Raw genomic sequence first — 21,522 nt, 5'->3', positions numbered from 1 at the left:
GAAATGGATCTGGCGTCCCCTGTCAAATATGCTCCCAGGCAGGCTTCTCTGTGGGCTCTGCAATATAAATTTTATTTAAGCTTTATACTGCAGAGCCTGCAGTAAGTGTAACTGCTAAGATTTTTAGCAATTACATGGTTACCTTATTAAATGTCTTATCATTCCTGGTTCCCAAGTTCCAGTTTCTGCTATTTAAATTATGTTGTCTCCCTCTTGACATTAAATGAGTTGTGCATATATTTATGAGAAGAAAGAGTTCCTTGATGTTGAATTACTGAAAGTTTTATTTAGTAATAGTGTAACTAATCACTAGTTAATACTTTTTCTCCTTCTATTTATTAGGAGAAAAATCAAAGTCTCAACTGTTCAGTGTTGGAGCTGTCTGCTAAAATAGGCCAGTTACAAGCTAGGGAACAGGAACTCGTTACAATGCTAAAGCTAAAGGTAACATCTGTTGTCTTCTCTCTGCATGCCCAAAATATCTGAACAAAACTCTAATACCATTATTAACTGGGATGTAACAATTGATCACTACTCTTCATTAGGTTGCTGGATGGTTGGCTTGACTGAAAATGGAAAAATCTTCAACACTTTAGAAACCCATATATTCAGTAAGAATAGTGGACTTCTGTAACCACGATTTTTGGTTGTCCAGAGTTCAGAGCAAGTCTTTTCTCCCAGTCAATATGAGACTGTTAGAAAGGGAAGCTTTCACAGTTGCATCAGTATCAGACAAAATGACAAGACCTAGAAAAGAAGTAAAAGAAAAAAGATTGAAGTATGCTTTATTTTTATATTTTTGTAGGATAAAGATATACTTGAAGCAACCAATCATATTACTGAATTTACATCTAACTTTAAAAAACTGGAAAATGCATTGAGGGCAGCTAAAATGGGGGAATCCAGTATCAGCAGAGAGAGGCAGGATTTCAAACTGACACTGAAACAACTAACATTTGAAATGAATAAATTAAAAGGTAAGTAATATAACTGTTACCTAATGCACTGTAAATCTGAGTGTGTGTTTTTCACTCAGGATCACACTTTGTTTTAAAGATGATCTCAGTGAAAAAACGAAAGAAAATAATGAGCAGCGGGAAGAAATTATACGTCTCAAACAAGAAAATAACTACTTGAAGAATGAGCTTGTACTTAATGGTGAGTGAAAGGCTTTAGTACCCAATGCTTTGTGGGTCAGAGATTTTCAGATCGTGGTGTGTACAATACTTGCTGGAGGTTTGAGGGACATATTTCGTCATATCCTTCGCCTGTTCTATTGTATTAAAAGAAACTAAAAGTATATTCCTAGTATTGCTTTTCTACTAAAGCTATTTGTGTAATTACCACAGAGATCTTATGTGAGGATGGTGATTACTTGAGAGGATTGGTGGGAGAGTATCTTTATTGAATTGTTTTAGACCCTGTGATCTAATGCAGGGATTTTGAAAGTTGGGTTGTGGGCCCACCAGGGTAAGCTGCTGGTGGGCTGCAAGACTCTTTGTTTATTTAAGTGTTCTTAAGGCACGGAGCCTTGCAGCTCCATTGGTGTGGTTTACTGTTTCTAGCCAAGGGGAACTGCAGGAAACAGTGACCTGGCTCTCACCAGTTCCTGCAGCTCCCCTTGGCTGGAAACAGTGACCCACAGCCAATGGGAGCGGTGAGACTCTATGCTTACGAACGCTTTGATAAACAAAGCATCTTGCAGCCCGCCAGCAGCTTACCTGGGCAGGCCCATGACCCAACTTTGAAAACCCCTGATCTAATGTATTAATAACATAGTTTAACATGACTGACATTTTCCCTCTTCTCACACAACTCCATAGAAAATTGTAAAACAAGTATAGAGGCTGCAAGGTGACTGCACTCTGAGGTACTGAGTGCATTCCGCTTCTCCCATTAGTAGCAAGAAAATGCCAGAAGGGAGGGAGTGTGTTCATTAAGGGAGAACATCAGACAAATAAACTCATTTGGTATAAATGCCCTAATAGGAAAAACGAGTAATTGTACGTCTTGGTATGTGTACTTTCCTTTTGAGTGTAGCTGGCACCGTTATTGTACTGCAGCAAAATAATATTAAGAAAGTCAAATTGCTGCTTTTCCATATTTCCAAATGTACAATAGAGGTTGAAAAGGCTAATTAAGAAATTTTAGCAAAGTTGGGTGCCTAATAAGGTGAAAAAATGTAGGTACCTTGATATTTTATTTAGTTGTCCTGTGAGTTATAAAAAGAATGTCTTTTTCATGAAAAAGTATGCTGTTGATCTTGAGAATTTTTTTTTAAGGTTCGTATTACTTTTTGGACATTCATGTGTGTGTAAGATTTCTTTTGACTGTATTTAGTTTTTCATTTTGATTCTATGGCAAAAATAATGGTTTTTAATACACTTTTAAAACAGCTGAGAAAGCAAATAGACAAGATCAGCTTCTTCAATCTGCCAAATCTAAACAAGTCCGAACTGACACAGAACTGTCCAATTTGCGGCAGGTAAGATCCTCATTGCATTTCTTTTCTGTGTTTAAGAAGGCAATTTTCAACAATCTTATTCGTGTATATAGGGTTATATAAAATAAATAGAACTAACTGTTCAATTGAGTAATAGTTGTGTTCTGTATTGCTAGATTATTAACCCTAGAGCTTGAGCTGCTTATGACTAGGAACCTATGATATAAATCCTTATTTTTTACATGATGATTTTAGTAACCAAAAGTTAGAGTACTGATTTAAGTCAAAATGTGCTGTGACAAAGTCCATATCCCACATAAACTTATGCATGTGCTCAGCTTCATCCATTGGGAGGAATCACACTTTTCTTTACCCTTCATTGGGCATATGCATGAGTTTTTGCAGGACTGGGGTCTAAACCTAGAAGAAAACTTGCCATGAACTAAAATAAACAACTTCAACTGTTTATTGCTTTGGTATTTAATAAAATACATTTCGGAATAATTTTTCATGATCTGTGGAACTAAATTTTAAAAATTGTGGCATTTGCTCTCTGAGGTGCTGAACCACCGTACTTATTAAAAGCAATGGGAGCTCTGAATGTTCCACATTTTGGAAAATCAGATTCTCTATGACTGAAGTCAAATCTCTTGGTATTAAGGGGCACTGTGTGGCTGGAGGTGGTGTGTGTGTGTGTACACTTTTATTTTGTCTTTATAATTTCTATATAGTACTAATAGAATATAGTGTATGTACTTCATGTTTTGTTTAGCAGCTACTGTTTTTCAATTTGGGGTGGCTGCTTTTTTAATAAGATGAAGTAATTCCTAACTATGTAGAACCAAATCTTGCATTGACATTTGCCTTGAGACCATTGGAAATGCTTTTTGTTGAAAATCAGTATTAATAAAATGCTCTTGTGATTTGATTTTTTGAGATGAAAAGCAGTATATTAATGTAAGATGACATAATATTCCTTGTTCTTCAGACTTTTACTAATTGCTTTATCATTGTCTGGAAGTAGATCTATGTAAAACAACAGCATGATCTGCAATTTCTTCATTTCAACTTGGAGAATTCTCAGGAATTATGGCAGAAACACAAGGGGGAGGTGCACGGATCAAAGTAAGCTTGGTGATGTGGGTTTTATAATTGTTTAAGTAGAGAATCAATTATTTATTACATATTTAGTATTCTAAATAATGTATATGGGCTGAAGTATTATACATTAAAATCTGACACCTCTGGCCTGTAATCCATGAAAATACAGTATCGTTCTCATATAGTTTTCAGTTATGTGGTCAAGAGACAATGTGAGTTAGTCAGTTTGTAGCATAGGTTTGAGGTCAGACAACTAGCGTGTCAGAAATAACATTTTATAAAATAGAATTAGCGTACACTTAACAAATCTAGCCATAAATGTTTTTAGTAAAATAAGCTATAGCATAGTGAATAATAGTAATTTTTGCCATCTCTTTTGTCTGTTTAATCATTCTGCCTTGTAACATACTATTTATCTAATGAATTTGACCTCTGTTCGTGTTTCAGATTCTGTTAACTACTGTCAGGCTTCTGGGGCTGCTTTTCTTTCTGTCTATCTGTGTTTCTTTCTGTCTTTTAATTAGTCAAGATTAAATTACAGATTGGCCCTCCCTGATCCAGCTCCATTGGGAGCTGAACAATCCTGGACAAAGGAATTTTATGGACCAGGAAAGGTCAGGGGGTAGGGATGGGGTTGCCGTCCTCTCCACTGAGCTCCTTTGCCCAGCTACTTGGCATCACTGCCCCTGGCTGTGGCAGCCGAGCAGCTTCTGCAACTTTGAGAGCTGTGGTAATGGTCCTGCAGGCACTTGCAGCCCTCTCAGGGCTCTGCAACTCCCATCCCGCAGACTCTGATGTCCCTACCAGTTTCCTGGTCCCACAAGCTGTGGACTTCAGTGGCCCTGCCGGCTGCTTGTTCCCACTAGGCTGCAGACTGTGGCGGCTCCACCGGCTTTCCTGTACCAATGGCTGTGGACTCTAGCGGCTCCACCAGCTTACTTGCCCTCCTTGCCCCACTGGCTGCAGGCTCAGCCCCCAGAGCTCCGGCAGCCCCACTGGCTTCCCAGTCTGGCAGTCCCCAGGGCTCTTGCTGACCCCACCAGCCAGCTCTGCTTCCAGTTGCCAGCAACCTCTGAGGTAGGGCTCTCTAGTCCAGCTATATCCGTGGTCTTACTGGACTGCGGATGTTGCTGGACCAGAGAGTCTTGGACCACAGAGGTTCAACCTATACTCTGTTTTTAAGAAAGTAACTTGGAGCGCTTGAAGGAGAATATTCTTTTAGAGGATGTACCTTACGCTGTTCTTAGCCATGTACTTTTAGCTGCATGTATTTCCCCCAAAACAATATGGAATTCAAACAACTATTTTTATACCAAATTATTTTTATTCCTAATTCCTGTTTGTACATGTGGTTGCATGTTCAGTATAATGCTTATAATTTTTCTCACTTTCAGTATTTTTTGTTATTTATATTAAATGTCAGCAGCAGGTTCTCAACCTGTGGTTAATGGGCCCCTCAGGATATACAGACTATGCCTAAGATTTCCAAAGGGGTCTGCACCTCCATTCAAAATTTTTCAGGAGTGCACAGATGTAAAAATGTTGAACCACTTTCATAAATGAAACTTTCCTTGTTTTTCAGCATACATTCAGTTCTTAGAGACTAGTCCTTTGGTGTCCATTTCTCTCTGTCCTTTGTGAAATTGCTAAAGAGAGATCTGGAGCAATGGAGCAGCATAAAACTAGCCTAGTAATATAGTGTTTAATTTTTTTTTAATTCAAAATTGGCTTTTATTGTCTTATTGGAAAATAAGAGCACAATTTATAGTTTCAAGTACAGTTCCAACAATGTGTAATAATGTGTGTAAAATATAAAAAGATCCTCTCAGTTCCTAATCCTGCAATGTACAGTGCATAGATTGACAGCCCTATCAGTATGCCACTGGGGTTCTGTGTAGACCAATATTGGGCAATAATTTTTGATGGGGGTCCACTCCAAGATTTTGGAAAGTGGTTGAGGGCCACATTCTCCCATGATATTAATGGAGGAGGTGCAGGGTCTGGGATGGAGGTTGAGTGCAGAAGGGAGTTTGAGGTAATGGATTAGGGTGCAGGAGGGAGCGTGGAGTCTCGGAGGGCATTTGGGTGAAGGGGGCAGTTGTGACCTAGGGCAGGGGACTGGGATTCAGAGACTTGGGATGTTACCTAGGGCAGGAGGGGGTTGTAATCTGGAGCAGGAGATTGAGATACAGGAGGAGGCAGGAGTTTGGGTTGGGACCTAGGGAAGGAAGAGTGTGGGGGGGGGGAGCAGAAGGTTTGGGTTGTGTAGGGTAGGGAGACATGGGGGGAGGGGTTGAGGGAAGAGGAAGGGTGGAGATGGAGTACTATAAGGTGGCTCTAGCTGGGAGACTTCCTGGGTGATTCTCAGCCAGCAGCCCAGCAGGGTTCTCAGGCAAGCTGCCTGCCCCACCCCTGTGCGTGTGTGAATAACTATGAGCCGGAGGGGAGCGAGGGTGCTTTGTGTGCTGCCTGATTTTCAAACAGGAGTTCCCATTGGCCAGAAACTGGCCAATGGGATTGTGCTAAGAGCAGGGGAAGCTCAGAAAGCCTTCCTCCTTCCCTTCCAGAATCACAGTAGTGAAAGAGAAACAGCCAACAGCCACTTTTCTGAGCCATGTGCTGATGGAGCGATGAAAGCAGGGAGCTTTCCTGGGGCTTCCTGCTATGCTGCGGGCCGGATCCCCCGTCCTGTGGGCCATATTTTGCCCAGGCCTGGTATAGGCACAGCTCTCTGCCTGTATATTCACATCTAGCACAAGATGAAGCTGCAGTCCTGCAAAATATGGTTTATACCAAATATAATTCATATATTGAATGCAGTATTTATAACTAGAGTTCTTTATCATGCCATTGTAGCATAGGTTTGGTATTATCAGAGCTTGAAAATAGCACCGAAAAAGACACAGTTAGCAGTGAAGGCACTCAGAATATACCTGAGGAATATGGGACTACACAATGCAGTAAAAAAAAAATCTGTAATGTGTGTGAAGCAGAGAATAGGCCGCTAATAAATGTGTCAGACAAGGAAGAAAGTATTTTGGCTCGCTTAAATCGACTTCAGAAAGTCTTTAAAGGCTTATCACATGGACAAAAGACTTTGTTTATGGAAGATGAAAAGCAGAATGCTTCATTAAGCACTGATGAACCAGACAGCAGAATTGTATCTAATAGATACAGAATGAAGTCTGTGGAAGTCAGGGAAACATCTCAAGCTTCACAAGATGCATTTCTAAGCAGAGACCAACAAAATTTTGGAGTATCTTTACCTATACATGAGCATTGGCTTAACTTCAGTCCTCATTTAGATTCATTAAATTGCTGGCATCCTGGGTCAAAGCAGTCTAACAGAACAGATATTGAATATAATGATCAGACAAAGACGGCGGGAATTTCAAGTGACCGAAAAAATGAAGAGTCTTCCAGCACAGTTTCCATAGATGAATCTGGCTTCTGTCCTCTTAACTCCATCATAGATAAAGCTGCACGTTATAAGTCATTAACAGATCTGGAATGGATACAGATTTTCAGACCCATAAAAGGAGATGGAAATGTCTGGTGCAGAGCAGTTTGCAGCTGTCCCAAGACTCCACATGAGATAAAAAGCACCAGCTTCAAAAGGTTACGTATTTGTTTTACATTTGAAAATCCAAATGTGTAGAGTTATAATTATGTAGAAATTTGGACTGCCTCTTGACAACTTTTATTTATCTTGTGCAAAATTTAAATAGTCCCTATTAAGTTTTAAAGGAACACTATCAATTTGAAACTTAGTACATTTAAAATAAGTCTTTATCTGCACACAGCTTTAAGTGACACAGGTTGGGCGATCTAAATGCTGTTTGCTTGCACTATTGCCAACAAAATACTTCCACCTCCTACAAGTGAGATTTGTGTTGTTGACAAGAAAGCGTTCCTGCTGACAGAGAGCTATTTATATTGTTACTAGCCACGGCAAAAATGTTGTCTTTCGTGTGAGTGCGCGCGCGCGTGTGTGTATGTGTGTGTGTGTGTGTGTGTGTGTTAAAACACCTGTGATTAACAAAAGTTTTGTCACTCAGTTGGCAGTGTAGACTACATCTAAATTATGTAGTTTTGAGTATCATATTTTCCTATTTGTATACATTTTGTTTTTTTCTCTCACCTGTTTTGTGAAAGACCCAGGCAAATGGGAAGCTCTGAAACTGACTACAGAAAGTCTTGTCAAATACACGATATCAAATTCGGGGTGAGGGGAGAATCGAATTTTTTAAAATGTTTAGTTATTGTGATATTGGTAGGTAACACTTACAAGTAAAAAATCTTCAGACAGAAAAGGGATTGTTTTTCAGGTAGTACCTTTTAAAGCAAAGATCAAATCTAGTCACTGTGTGAAATTTTTACTATTTTTTTAAATTTCAATTGACAACTTGGTGTCTGAGAGAGAATTAAAATTCATGCCTTTTTTTATACATGCTGTTTCAAATTAAATCAGCTTGGTTGAGAAAAGAAAATGAAATAACTGTAGTTTTAAATAAAAAAAACCCAGAGCTTAAGATGGTTTGGATCCCACAACAATTTATTAGTTGGCTGACATATTTATTGATTTTGAGATCCCTGTGTCATATTAGAAAAAATTGAGATGCAGTCAGAGGTGAATGGGTTGAAGTGTGTCTGCAAATTGAGAAATTTTGAGGAAATACTGGTACATTTTATAGGCTTTCAGATCTCTCAAAGGTAACATTTATGTACTGGGGTTACAGTGACATCAGGCAAAGAAATTCAAAGCTGTGACTATTACAATGGATCTGCCATGACTACAGCTGTGCACTGAGGAGTACTTCCCTTCAGTTTCCTTCTTCAGATTGTTTTACCCCCTTTTAGTTATTAACATTATTGTACAGGGACTTAATCCTTTGGACTTTACAAATAATTCAGCCCTGTTTCCACTTCACTTTACATTAGAGATAGAAGGGGCCTATCTCTTTACCTAGTGTACATCAACTGGCACAACTGACTACAATAGATTTATAATAGTTAAGAGCAAACTAGACTAGTGAGTGGCCTGCATGAGTGACACTCCTTCATCTCAGTGGGCCACAAGATTGTCGTAACCAAGACGGTCTCCCAGGATAGGGTAGTTTTGCTAACTGTGCTTGTGTAACTAGAATTTGTGGATTGCTGATTGAACAGTAGCAGCACTTTGATTGGATGCAGAGGGAACATACATCTGTCAATGTGTGCATCTGGCACACCCCTCACTCCACGTGCCCTTCTTTAAGTCCATGTTACTGTAATTATCCTGGTAGGAGAAAACTATGTGGATGAAAACCAATGGAATTTGGTAACCCTGCATGTGGACAACAGTAAACAAAACGTCTCGTGGTCCATACATAGAACCCAGTTCCCCACCACTAATTTACACTATCTCACAATATGTATAAAGGAATATATTCTAGCATCCAATTGTATGAACTTTATGTAGGTGTATATCTCAGATACTGACTTTTTCTTTCTTTTTCATTTAAAACAATACAACAACAAAAGTTTTGTGTAGACCCATCTCAATTCAGGGACAAAAGCTTGATGAGCAGCCATCCGTTTGAAATGGAATGCTGTTCTAGAGCATTCCTACATAGTTTAGGTTAGCATTTGTAAACCAGCTTTTCATTTGGTTAGAGTTATTTTGCACTGGCTGTAAATAATTTCTTTCCTTCTACTTCCCTTTCTTCTACCTCTTCTCTCCCAACTACCCCAAAAAACAAAAACTTTATATCCTTTCCTAGGAACCATTATACTCCCATCCCAATGATTTCTTGGATGAGAATTAATTAGAGTTATAAGCTTTGTTAATTTAATCCCTTTGCTTTTGTCCCTTAAGTCATATTTGGGAACAGATTTAACCCTAGAAGGAGCAGGTGCCGCCACCTTATGCCAGTGAAGACTAATCTTCCTAGCATGGGTGTTGCCCAAGGGAGAGCTGGGGTGCCTCTACTGTTGCCCTCCTCTGTGTATTTTTCTTTGTAGGAGCCTAGCAGATGGAAAACTTTTTTCCTGGCCACATTATCCCCAGTCTGTACCTTTCACTTTTGGAATCTGCACTTACTTTGTCCCATGGATGAAGGGAGGTTGAGGATACCTTTTGCTACCACAGTCCCACTCAGTGTAAGTTTACGGTAGCTTGGAGTCTTTGCTAGGGTTTGCACTCTTATCCAGGGCTTGCATCTGGTTTCTGTAGTCTCTTGTTGCCAGCTTAATTGTGGAGATAATTGATACTAGTTTTATTGGGTATTCAGTCTGCAAAGGGAGAATGCTTCCCTTGTCAGTCTGTTGGACATTGTTGGAATGAGTCATTGCCATTTTAAAAAAAATCTGGCAACAGGGAACTTAACTCAGCTGATGAATTGCTAGATTTTATCACAGGAGAGATTGTGAAATGATCTATTTTATACACTACAGCGACTTCATTTCTGTTGTATTAACAGTTGCTGCATTTTGTCTAATGGATGTGAATGCAAGTTACATTTTTGAAGTTAGAGCATGAGTTTGACTGCTCACTGTATTATTGCTGACCTGCATTCCTCTTGTTTTGAAAAAGGCCCATTTTTATCTTGAACTAAATGGCTCATGTCAAATTCAAGCCTGTTCATTTCCTTTTCCTATTGTCCACCCCGTCATCTTCAAAGCTAGATCAATCCATTGAATAGCTTCCTGAACCAAGGGTGGCAGGCCCTCAATTTCTTGTTATGTCCCTCTTCAAGAGTTCCTTTTTTTAAGGTAGTCAGGCGGGGTCCTCCCAATGAATTCCTGACAGGTCTCCGGCTCCACTGATGATGATGATGATATCCACAAGACTGCTTGCGGGTGTTCTCAGTGATGTGTGCCATATGACTTGCACAATTAGTCAACACAGCAGACCACAAGAGAGCCCCCAAAGACCACAAATAAGATAAGGATTGAAGGTACCCGCCAGGTGTATTGTTAAGTGAAGTACAGTAATAGTCATCAGTAGACTCTGCCAAACCACTACGCATATATAATCCATAACACTGGCATGACTGAATCAGTGGGTGGTCCCACTGCCCCCTAGGTCATTCAAAGACTGTCCCCACAAGACACCACTTTGTATACAGTACAAACAAGTTACACATCACTACTGACATTGTCAGGTTGCCACCCTCTGACATTGCCAGGTTACCATGCTTTGACTCTTCTTAAATCGCATCCATCACCTTGTACCTCGTGATCTATTCTTAAATCGCATCCATCACCTTGTACCTCGTGATCTGTTCAGGTCATCTCTATCCATCAAGCTGTCATTTTAGACCCTGTCCTAATCTGGGTCAGTATCTGTGGGGAATATGGGTAATAAGGTATTTTTTTAATGAGCTGGTGTTGCCATGTGCTTTCAAGTTCTGATCAGTACCAATTACTGTTTTACAGTTGGTATTTAGTACCAACTACTGGTCTACACCTGGGCCTATTACCAATTAGCATTTTGCACTCTCAGCCCTGTTTGTGCCCAGGTGTGTGAGCAGGGGCCTGCCTCTTGCTCACAGCTTAGCTTTGCTTTATGTTAGACATGCTTTTGTCCATTGTTAGCTAGGCCTTAGGCCTCAGACCAGGCCTGTGCTATATGGGCTTATGTTTTAGGACTTCATTTTACCACAAAGAGGCTCATAAACATTAATACATATCACTCAAATGCTCTCTGTACTGCAATATTTTATAATTGGATGACTAAAGTTAAACAAAACAAACCAATTCTGAGAATTCCTTCCTTTGGGTCTTTGAAACCATTTTCTTAGATTGTAAATTCTTTGTATAGGCCCTATAACATGAGAAGCACAATGTTAGTGCTTTATAGAAGTTGGGTTGCTTACAAAAATGTATGATGTTATTTGGTAATTCCCGAAAGACGCAGAAATGTGTCCAGAAAGCTGTTTTTTCTTCTTAGAGAGAGGGGATCATGGGAACATATTATGCTAGGAGATAACTTCTTAATTTTTAACTTTTTAAAACAATACACAACATTTTAAAAGGCTTTATTAAAATGAAAGTGATTAATTTAGCAACTGGAAATAAATGTTATCTCACTACTAGTAGACTCCTGAGCATACATGTGAACAGCTGTGAATAAGCTGCAGACTACATTAGGCATTCTGTGTAAGTAGACCACAAGATGCAGTTGATTTTATTTATTATTTAGAATCTTTGAAACATGGTGGTTCTCTAGCATTTATTCTAGTTCAATGTGTCTAACATCTGTTTAGAGTGTTAGTACAGCATGTTTCCTGTGTTACAATAGATTGATTTTCTAGTTGGCTGAAGTTTTTATTATTTTTTTCTAAAATTTTAATTAGTAATTTACTGGTTAAACTACAGAGCAGTCAGAGATGTTGGCATAGATTCCATTTAGCATATTGTGATAAGGTGTTTCTTCTTGAAGTAATTTCCCTGATCCGTGAGCAATATTCTTATCAAGGGTAGAAAGTAAAATTTGTATTAAAGAATATGTGTAATAGGGATGTGAATATGTACCCAAGTACACAGTGATATGTGTACTGTGTGTACTTGCTCTCTCCTGCCCCGCTCCACCATGCTGCTGCCTCTGTAGTGGGGACAGATGACTCTGTGGGAGTTGGCTCTCCACACACACTGGTTTCCACCTCTTCCCTACCCCCACTCTGCTGCCTCTGATACAGAGCCAGCAGTATGGATGAGAGGGGCCGGTAAGAGTTGGTACATGCAAGGAGCCAATTTAAAAGCCAACTTCCCAAGAGCACTGGCTCCCATGGAGCCATCTGCCTTCCATGTTGCTACCTTTGATACTGAGGCAGCAGTGCTGGGGTGTGTGAGAGAGAACAGGAGCCTGTGTTCATCTCTCCACCCCCTTCATTCACCGTATGTAAACATGTAACCACTGAAAATTTCAGTGGTTACACATTTACACAAATAAATATATTTTAATATCCCTAATGTGTAATATTGAGTTCCTTATCAGAGGAGTAGCCGTTTTAGTCTGAATCTGCAAAAGCGGCGAGGAGTCCTGTGGCACCTTATAGACTAACCAAAGTGTTGGAGCATAAGCTTTCGTGGGCAAAGACCCACTTCATCAGATGCATCTGACGAAGTGGGTCTTTGCCCACGAAAGCTTATGCTCCAACAGTTTGCACCTTATAGTTATGCACCTTATAGTTTAGTCTATAAGGTGCCATAGGACTCCTTGCCGCTTATTAAGTTCCTTGATATGCACATTTTGCGAGATCCTGTTGTTGAACTGACCGTAAACATGCTATGGATGAATTTGTGGTGTTGTGGTAGACTGTCATGATAGTAGAAGATCAGTGATTGGACATTGGTATTCTGTAGGGTGTGATTATTGCCTTAATTTAATTGTTCTTTTTATATGGAGTGGTGTGAAGAAATATACTTATGCAACCAGAACTCTAACTTAATCCTTTTTTGTACATAGAATTATGTAAAGGTTGAAATCCATTTGACACGGTCTCTAATGATCTTCGTATCAATAAATTAGGCAAATACAAATTAGATGGGGCTACTATAAGGTGGGTGCATAATTGGCTGGATAACCATTCTCAGAAAGTAGTTATTAATGGTTCACAATCATGCTGGGAGGGCATAACAAGTGAGGTTTCGCAGTGGTCTGTTTTGGGACCGGTTCTGTTCATTATCTTCATCAACGATTTAGATATTGGTATAAAGAGTACACTTATTAAGTTTGCAGATGATACCAAGCTGGGAGGGGTTGCAAGGGTTTTGGAGGATAGGGCCATAGTTAAAAATGATCTGGACAAACTAGAGAAACAGTCTGAGGTAAATAGGATGAAGTTTAATAAGGACAAATTCAGAGTATTCCACTTAGGAAGGAACAATCAGTTTCACACATACAGAATGGGAAGCGATTGTCTAGGAAGGAGTACTGCAGAAAGGGAGCTAGGGGTCATAGTGGACTATAAGCTAAATATAAGTCAGCAGTGTGACACTGCTGCAAAAAAAGCAAACATGATTCTGGAATGCATTAATAGGAGTGTTCTAAGCAAGAGACAAGAAGTAATTCTTCTGCTTTACTCTGCGCTGATTAGGCCTCAGTTGGAGTACTGTGTCCAGTTCTGGGCATCATATTTCAAGAAAGATGTAGAGAAATTGAAGAAGATCCAGAGAAAAGCAACACGAATGATTAAAAGTCTAGAGAACATGACCTATGAGGGAAGACTGAAAGAACTGGGCTTGTTTAGTTTGGAAAGGAGAAGACTGAGAGGGGACATGATAGCAGTTTTCAGATATCTAAAAGGTGTCACAAAGATGAAGGAGAAAAAATTGTTCTCCTTGGCCTCTGATGTTAGGACAAGAAGCAATGGGCTTAAACTGCAGCAAAGGAGGTTTAGGTTGGACATGAGGAGAAACTTCCTAACTGTCAGGGTGGTTAAACACTGGAATAAAATTGCCTAGGGAAGTTGTGGAATCTCCATCTCTGGAGATATTTAAGAGTAGGCTAGACAGACATTTATTGGGGATGGTCTAGACCAGTGTTTCTGAAAGTGTTCTGCGAAATCACTTTAAAAAAACCATTAACTGGCCTCCCCGGTTTGTTTATTTACTGGCGCTAAAGCCATGGAGCCTCAAGGCTCCCATTTTCTCCATTTTGTCCTTTTCAGGCAAGGGAAGCTGTGTGAAGCAGTGGCCCAGCCCTGGCCACTTTCTACAGTTCCCCTTGGTTGCAAAGGACGAAACAGAGCCAATGGGAGCCGCAAGGCTCCATGGCCACAGCGCCAGTAAATAAACAAACTGGGGAGGCTAGTTAATTTGTGTTTTTTGTTTTTGTTAAGTGATTTCGCAGTACGCTTTCAGAAACACTCGTCTAGATGATGCTTGGTCCCTTCCATTTGTAGTATTCTATGATTCTTTGGTATGAAAACAATTTTGGATACATATAAAATATTAGTGATGTCAACTTTGGCATTTTCTCTCCTCTGAGCATACTACATTTTCTAGTAAGTAATTATCAAAAATTCAGTGGCGAAAGCTGCAGGTATAAAGAGTTGATGCTGCATCTGCAGTTCTAGGCTGGACAGGTCTTGCATGCTGTTGGGTGTATGTCCAAAAAGCATTTCCGGAAAATCATGCCAGTGTAGACGTAGCCTACAGCTTTAGTTTCATTCTCTGAAACCCAATACAGGCAGTTGAGTTTTAGCTGTAGTTACAATTTGAGACATTGTATTAAAATTCTGCCGTCTTTGCCACACCTCCAAAAAACCCCGAGGATGGGAAGAGGTTGACTAGCAATGTCCAAAGTGGGGAAATAACTTTTATACTCTTAACATTATCACTTCAATATTTAAAGCTATATTTTTGGACTTGTTTAAAGATGGTTTTCAAGAGAGGGAAAAGGAGAGGCAGAAAATGAAGGCATGGGGTGCTACTTTCATTTTGGTAGGTTGAGTGGTACTTTTATTTTTTGTGCTATCATTTAAGGTAAACATAAGATAAGCATATGGTACCATAACTGTGTTTTCATGGAATATTTCAGGACTCATCTCTTATACTCAAAAAAATAAGGCTGAATCTGTCAAAGCATGTAGTAAGAGGATAATGTCTTCACTGCCTGCTGGATCAACGAGCAGTTATTGATCCAGCAGGGGTTGAATTGACTGCTGCTACCATTCTCCCATGGAATCCAATATTCCACCAAAGCGCGAAGAGAGAGCATCAGCTGTCGGCTTACTTCAGTAAGCAGACCAAAGTATATCGACTTCAGCTACATTATTCACGTAACTAAAGTTGTGTAACTTAGGTAGACAGCCCATGATAGTGTAGACAAGACCTCAGTTATACATATACTTGCATGCTTTGCAGAATGAAAGCCAAAGTGTACTTATGTTGCATCATGACTTAGCAAGTTTACTGGTGATATTGTTTCAGGAAATTTCTTAATTTTATTGACAGTGAAGAACACGTGGATCTGAATTCCTTTTATTTGGACTCTCCCTGTTGTATGACGTCCACTCAGAAGAAAGATGGGCCCCAGAAATGTGAGAAATTCTTCGATGCAGACCTCCCTTCAGAGATTAGTAACTTGTCAGTGATTCAGCCAGAAAATAAGTGCACCAGTCCTACTATCAATTATGTCAGTATCTAGGTTCATAATGTGATACGTTAGTTTTAGGATGACTAAAATAAGAGTGAATTTATTTTCTCAAAAGAGTGAGTTTGTCTGGTTTTTATTCTGTCTCCATTTTGCCTATGAAGTAAATTAGATTTTTTTTAAAAGGTTTTAAAGAGTAGAATATTGTTAAGTCAAATCAATTTAAAAAATCCTGATTTTTCTTATACTGAGTTAGGGTATGTCTACACTACAAAGTTAATTCGAACTAATGGACGTTAGTTCGAATTAACTTTCTTAGGCGCTACACTAGCGCTCCGCTAGTTTGAACTTAATTCGAACTAGCGGAGCGCTTAGTTCGAACTAGGAAAACCTCATTTTACGAGGATTAAGCCTAGTTCGAACTAGCTAGTTCAAATTAAGGGGTGTGTAGCCCCTTAATTTGAACTAGTGGGAGGCTAGCCCTCCCCAGGTTTCCCAGGTGGCCACTCTGGCCAACACCAGGGAAACTCGTCTGCCCCCCTCCCGGCCCCGGACTCCTTAAAGGGGCATGGGCTGGCTTCGGTGCCCGTGCCAGGTGCAAGCCTGCCAGCACCCAGCCAGTAGACCCTGCACCTGGCACAGATCGAGCCATCCATCCGATGCCCCCCAGCCTTCCCCCTCTTCCCGGGACCAGGCTTGCGGCTCCCGGGAGCTTGCCCGAGACCACAAGAGGCGGGCACCTGCCTGGGCTAGTGCAGACATCGTGGACCTCGTCCACGATCTCCACACTAGGCACAGGAAAGTGGCCGTCTAGGGCAGGAGAGCTGCCAGCCTGGCCACCCAGGAGCAGGTGTGCAATAGAATCAAGGGGGTCCACTGAGACCCCTGACCCTGAGCCCTGAGCTTACAATGGCCGTCCTGGGTCAGACCAAAAGTCCATCTAGCCCAGTAGCCTGTCTGCCGACAGCGGCCACCACCAGGTACCCTGGAGGGGATGGACTGAAGACAGTGACCAAGCCATTTGTCTTGTGCCATCCCTCTCCAGCCTTCCACAAACCTTGGGCAGGGACACCACTCCTACCCCCTGTCTAATACCACTCCATGGACCCAACCTCCATGACTTGATCTCACTTCCCTTTAAACTCTGTTCTAGTTGTAGCCTTCACAGCCTCCCGCAGCAAGGAGTTCCATAGGTTGACTCTTTGCTTTGTGAAGAACAACTTTCTGTTACTAGTTTGAAGCCTGCTACCCATTCCTTTCCTTTGGTGTCCTCTAGTCCTTCTTTATGGGAACTAATGAAGAACTTTTCTTGATGCACCCTCTCCACCCCACTCATGCTTTTAGAGACGTCTATCCTGTCCCCCCTCCGTCTCCTCTTTTCTAAGCTGAAAAGTCCCAGTCTCTTTAGCCTCTCTTCATATGGGACCTGTTCCCAACCCCTGATCATTTTAGTTGCCCTCCCCTCTCCCAGCCTCTCTCTTCCCCTCTCCCACCTCCTTTTCCCAGTTTCCCCCAGTTTTGTTCAATAAAGACAGATTCCATTTTGGAAGACACGTTATCTTTATTTTGTACATCAAGAAGAGGGGCTAGGGAAGGGTAAGTGGAAGGAGGTGAGGGAGGAATGGGGCACGAGCCGCCGATGGGGAGGACTGGGCTGGCTCTGCGGGCTTCTGGGGGTGGAAGCTCTCCTGCAGCCCCCCCCAATTACCCCCTCTCCCCAGATGGCAGCCTGCAGCAAGTGCAGCCGGGCTGATGGCCGAGTGGTGTGATGTGCCCTGTGTGGGTACTCCGGGCAATCCAAGCCAGGACTGCTTTGCAAGCGGGGCACCCCTGAGAACTGTCTGTCCGGGTTGGGGGTCGGGTCCCTTTAAGCACAGCCCTCGGCTAGCCTGAGGCAGCAGCTCCACGCTCTAAGTCCTCATCTGATGCCCTGCCAGCACTGCTTCCGGCCATCCTTAACCCCGGTTCAGGGTCCACTTAATGTGGACATGCTAGTTCGAATTAGCAAAACGCTAATTCGAACTAGTTTTTTAGTCTGGATCCGTTAGTTTGAATTAGCTTAGTTCGAAATAACTAATTCGAAGTAAGTTTGTTCGGATTAACGTTGTAGTGTAGACAGACCGTTAGAGATTATTAAAACTGGAATAACTTTAAAAGTATATTTGCTTTATTGTGTCTGCCTTTTGCAAATATTTTGTTTCTGTTTAGTCAATTTGCACATTTAGTTAATTAATTTCACTTCCTGTTTTCCATCATGATTAGCATGATGTTGCAAATACAGCAAGACAAATGATCCTGGCCTTATTGATTTTGCCAGAATAGAGGCAGTACAGAAGATCTCCCTTTCTATCAGAGACCAGATAATAACAATCATGCCTATAAAGCGGTAGTCATCATTAACCAATCCCAGTAAATGTTGAATCTGAGATTGACTGGGTGCTATTATTAAAGGTTGATGGTTGAAAGTTGTTCCTTTGTTTTGCTTGCTAATAGGGAACTTCTTCCCTCCTTCTTTTCTCTTTATTTATATTCTCCATTCATTGCTGTTTCATGGGTATAATATGCTTTTTCACTGTTTTGATTGCAATTGTTGCCAGCCTGTGTTTACTTTTTGGGTTGTGCAGTTTGGATTTATTTATAGATTGTAAATAATGTTTAGATTTCTACTGCACCTTCTGTGGGTTTTGCTCTCTATCCACCTAGTACAGGATTGCAACTAAGGTTTGATCCTAGCGCAAGAGGTTAATTCACCATTCCCACATGGGAGACGTCAAGTCAGGCATTAAAACTAAAGGGCAGTGTTTCCCAATTTTATTTGGCCACAGAACCCTTTTAAACTTGAAATAACTTTGCGGAACCCCTCATAACAGTCATATATATATGGAGCTGAAAAAGTAGACCACAAATAAGTAAGGGTAATAATAAACAAGTGCTAAACAAGGTCATGAAATCAACATTTAGTTTAATTGCACATATTTAAAAACAAAAATCACATTTAATGTGTACAAAAAATAAAGCTCAAACTAATATGCATTATATTGGAATTTTCTTGCGGAACTCTTATTTTCACTTCTCAATACCCTGGGGTTCCGCAGAACACTATTTGGGAAACACTGCTATAGGGGGAGGCATGAGTTATCACCTGGTCCTTCTCTGATATTGTGTATCCCCAAATTTCCATTCTTTATATGGTAGGCATTAACCTGTCATTCTGTTTCAGTATCATTTGAGTCTGTAGGAACCCCATTATATGAGAGAGTGAGCAATAACCCTGCATATCACCTTGTGAGGTATCAGTTAGGCTAACTCTGAATACCTAATAGGCCTAGGATTAGAATGTGGGCCTAAAAATTAAGTATGGAGATTCTGCTTGTTTGCAAGTATAGAAATTAGGGATGTTAACATGCATTTTTTTGGTGAATGTTAATCACTGAAATGTACATGTTTACAGGCAAAGCAGGGATGTGTGTGTGGGGGAGAGACTTTAAGCCAGCTTCCCACTAACACCAGCTCCCACAGAGCCAGCAGTGTGGTGGGGGAGAGGAGACCTGTGTGTTACTGTGAAGGTTAACCAATGAGCCAAAGCTCATCAGTTAACTGTTTAAACGTGTGTCATATTTTCAGTGACGACCTGTTGTCCCTCCTTTCAGTGACCGCCTGGACAAGTTGCTTTATTGAAGCTAATAAGAAATTTGCTGCTTCATCAGCTATTTTGATACACTAGCTTTTGTCTCCTCGTTGGCACTTGTTTTTCACAGTAATGGTGTGTGTATCTGTATATACATATCCAGAGCTCGACAAACCGCTGTTTCTACTTGCCCATGGCGAGTAGATTTCAGCTGGTCACTCCATGCATCCCATTCACTGGCGCTGCGCATATGCGCAGTGCCGGTCTGGGGCATGTGTGGTGCGGGGCTGGCGAGTAGCTCTTGCCGCAGTTTGTCGAGCCCTGTTATATCTATATATGAAACATGTTACCTTGCACAGACACTTCAGTAGAAATATTAGCATTTAAATTTATGTTGTAGGTTCTGGAATGGCGTATAGGTACACTGCTTTTCAAAGTGGTGTTTTTTTGTTTTTTGTTTTTTTTTAAATAATGCCAGGTGGTAACTCTTTACATTTGCAATCAGTGAACATGTTTTTTAAATGATTATTTTGTAACTTTGGTTCTATTTCTGTTTCTTCTAGGACTCCTGTTCGCCAACAAGTAAGCTCCAGCGTTTGCTGGCTGAGTCTCGACAGATGGTTGCTGATCTGGAGCTTAGCACCCTGCTCCATATTGCCCCTTCTTGCAGTCATAACAGCAGCAGTATTAATACGGTATTTATCAATTTAATGTGGCTAGATTTAGAATACTAAGAAGAGTTACTGTGAGTGTTCTTTTCTTTTTGTTTGGTTTGTACTTTGACATTATAGACATGACATTTACTGATGAGAAAATGATTGTATATTTTATTATGATTTAACTGAGACAAATTTTGTTCTGTCTTGCATCCATTTATTTTCATATGATCTGGACAGAATTTGGCTTGTGTGATTTAAATACAAAGAAGTAAGATGTTTTTTGGAGCAAATTGTGGCAGAACATCAGGTAATGCAGAACATAAAGATGAGTTCAGATCACAATTAGCTGTTTATGCTTGGTATCATTTATGGGGGAGGGAGGATGAAATATAATGTATTAAGTCTCAATGGAAGTGCATGAAAATAATCTGTATATAGTTATCACAGGAGTATATTTTTATCAATGTGCCCTATTCAGAACATTCTGCACACAGAATATTGACTTTTAAATCTGCAATATGAGCTTTCTTCAGAAACTAACGACATAAACTTTGATCTAGTGTCAAAATATTTTTTAAAAATTATATTAAGTTTTTCCCTAATGTACACTGGCCAGCTAATCTGTCTTGAAACTGAGCTCACCAAGGCTGTTTTAAATTAGGCTTGAAGGCATGATTTTAAAGAGTCTACCATAAGTCTTTGGCATGTATTAATTTGTCCCTGCTAGATTAAGTTCTCTCTTAATTTTAATTATTTTCTGTATCAGCAGGGGTAATGGTTATGGATGTATTATAGCGATGGAGATTATTTTATAACTGCTGGACTTACCCGGCATTGCCAGGAAACCGGAGGAACAAAATTTAGAAAAACAGAATCTGGTCCTGACAGCCTCCAGCCACACCGCAGCTGCCAGTGCCTGACATCTGGCCATTATGGCAGACCCCCATGCTTTTCTACTGCTGCATAAAGCAAAATCTCTGACTCAAAAAAGAGGCATTGCAATGTTAAGAATCAGAGCTATTTGACTTGGCAAACTTAGATACAAAAGTCACAATAGAAACTATGTCTCTGTTTTCTTCCTATGTCATGAGTCTTGGAGCCATTAAAAGCACAGTGGAAGAGAGAGCCCCCAAATCACCATGGCTTGTTTCCCCACCATTGCTGGAAGCATATAGAGGCAGGCCCCTCTTCAGTAGTGCTGTTTTGCCTCCTATCAGATGCTATTTTTGCTAATTACCCTTGTAGAAGCTAATTTTTTTTGGTAGGAAAGTAGGGGATAGGCATGCTGGGTCTACAAATTCCCATCCAAGATCTGAGTATAAGGATGTGTCAATCAATGGGGCTGGCCCTTCTGAATCTGAGAGATTTCAAGGTAACACCTCAAACTATTCTCCCATCTTTTTTAATGAAACTATGAGTCAACTACCTGAGCCTGCTGGCACCTCTATAGTCCCTCCTCCAGCACCACCCGCTTGACCCCCAATCCTGCCCTACCCCTCACTTGCCCCCAACAATCCAGTCCCCCTGGACCAGCCCCCCACATTCATTTCTCCCCTCCTCTCCCTCTTCCCCCTCACCTAGAGTGAGCCCTGGAAGCAACCCGCCCACC

The 21,522-nt window shown here is 40.8% G+C and overlaps 1 protein-coding gene across 4 annotated transcripts in view; it reads left to right on the top strand.

Annotated features, from left to right (window-relative positions):
• Nucleotides 1-21,522, top strand: part of CCDC62 (coiled-coil domain containing 62) — a 42,199-nt gene that overhangs the window by 8,957 nt on the left and 11,720 nt on the right. Inside the window, exons 4-11 of one of the 4 annotated variants that reach the window (XM_075898586.1) lie at nucleotides 343-444; nucleotides 806-977; nucleotides 1,057-1,158; nucleotides 2,397-2,485; nucleotides 3,468-3,568; nucleotides 6,401-7,162; nucleotides 15,488-15,668; nucleotides 19,818-19,949. In XM_075898586.1, the coding sequence (XP_075754701.1) occupies nucleotides 343-444; nucleotides 806-977; nucleotides 1,057-1,158; nucleotides 2,397-2,485; nucleotides 3,468-3,568; nucleotides 6,401-7,162; nucleotides 15,488-15,668; nucleotides 19,818-19,949 (1,641 nt within the window). Of the gene's footprint in view, nucleotides 1-342; nucleotides 445-805; nucleotides 978-1,056; nucleotides 1,159-2,396; nucleotides 2,486-3,467; nucleotides 3,569-6,400; nucleotides 7,163-15,463; nucleotides 15,669-19,817; nucleotides 19,950-20,150; nucleotides 20,221-21,522 lie in introns of all 4 variants that reach the window. The other 3 variants (XM_075898589.1, XM_075898588.1, XM_075898587.1) reach the window with 3 other exon arrangements.

This window comes from Pelodiscus sinensis, chromosome 15, assembly GCF_049634645.1.
Source record: "Pelodiscus sinensis isolate JC-2024 chromosome 15, ASM4963464v1, whole genome shotgun sequence".
NCBI lineage: Eukaryota > Metazoa > Chordata > Testudines > Trionychidae > Pelodiscus > Pelodiscus sinensis.
The sequence above is the reverse complement of the archived record's forward strand: the minus strand, read 5'-3'. Positions and strand labels throughout refer to the sequence as shown.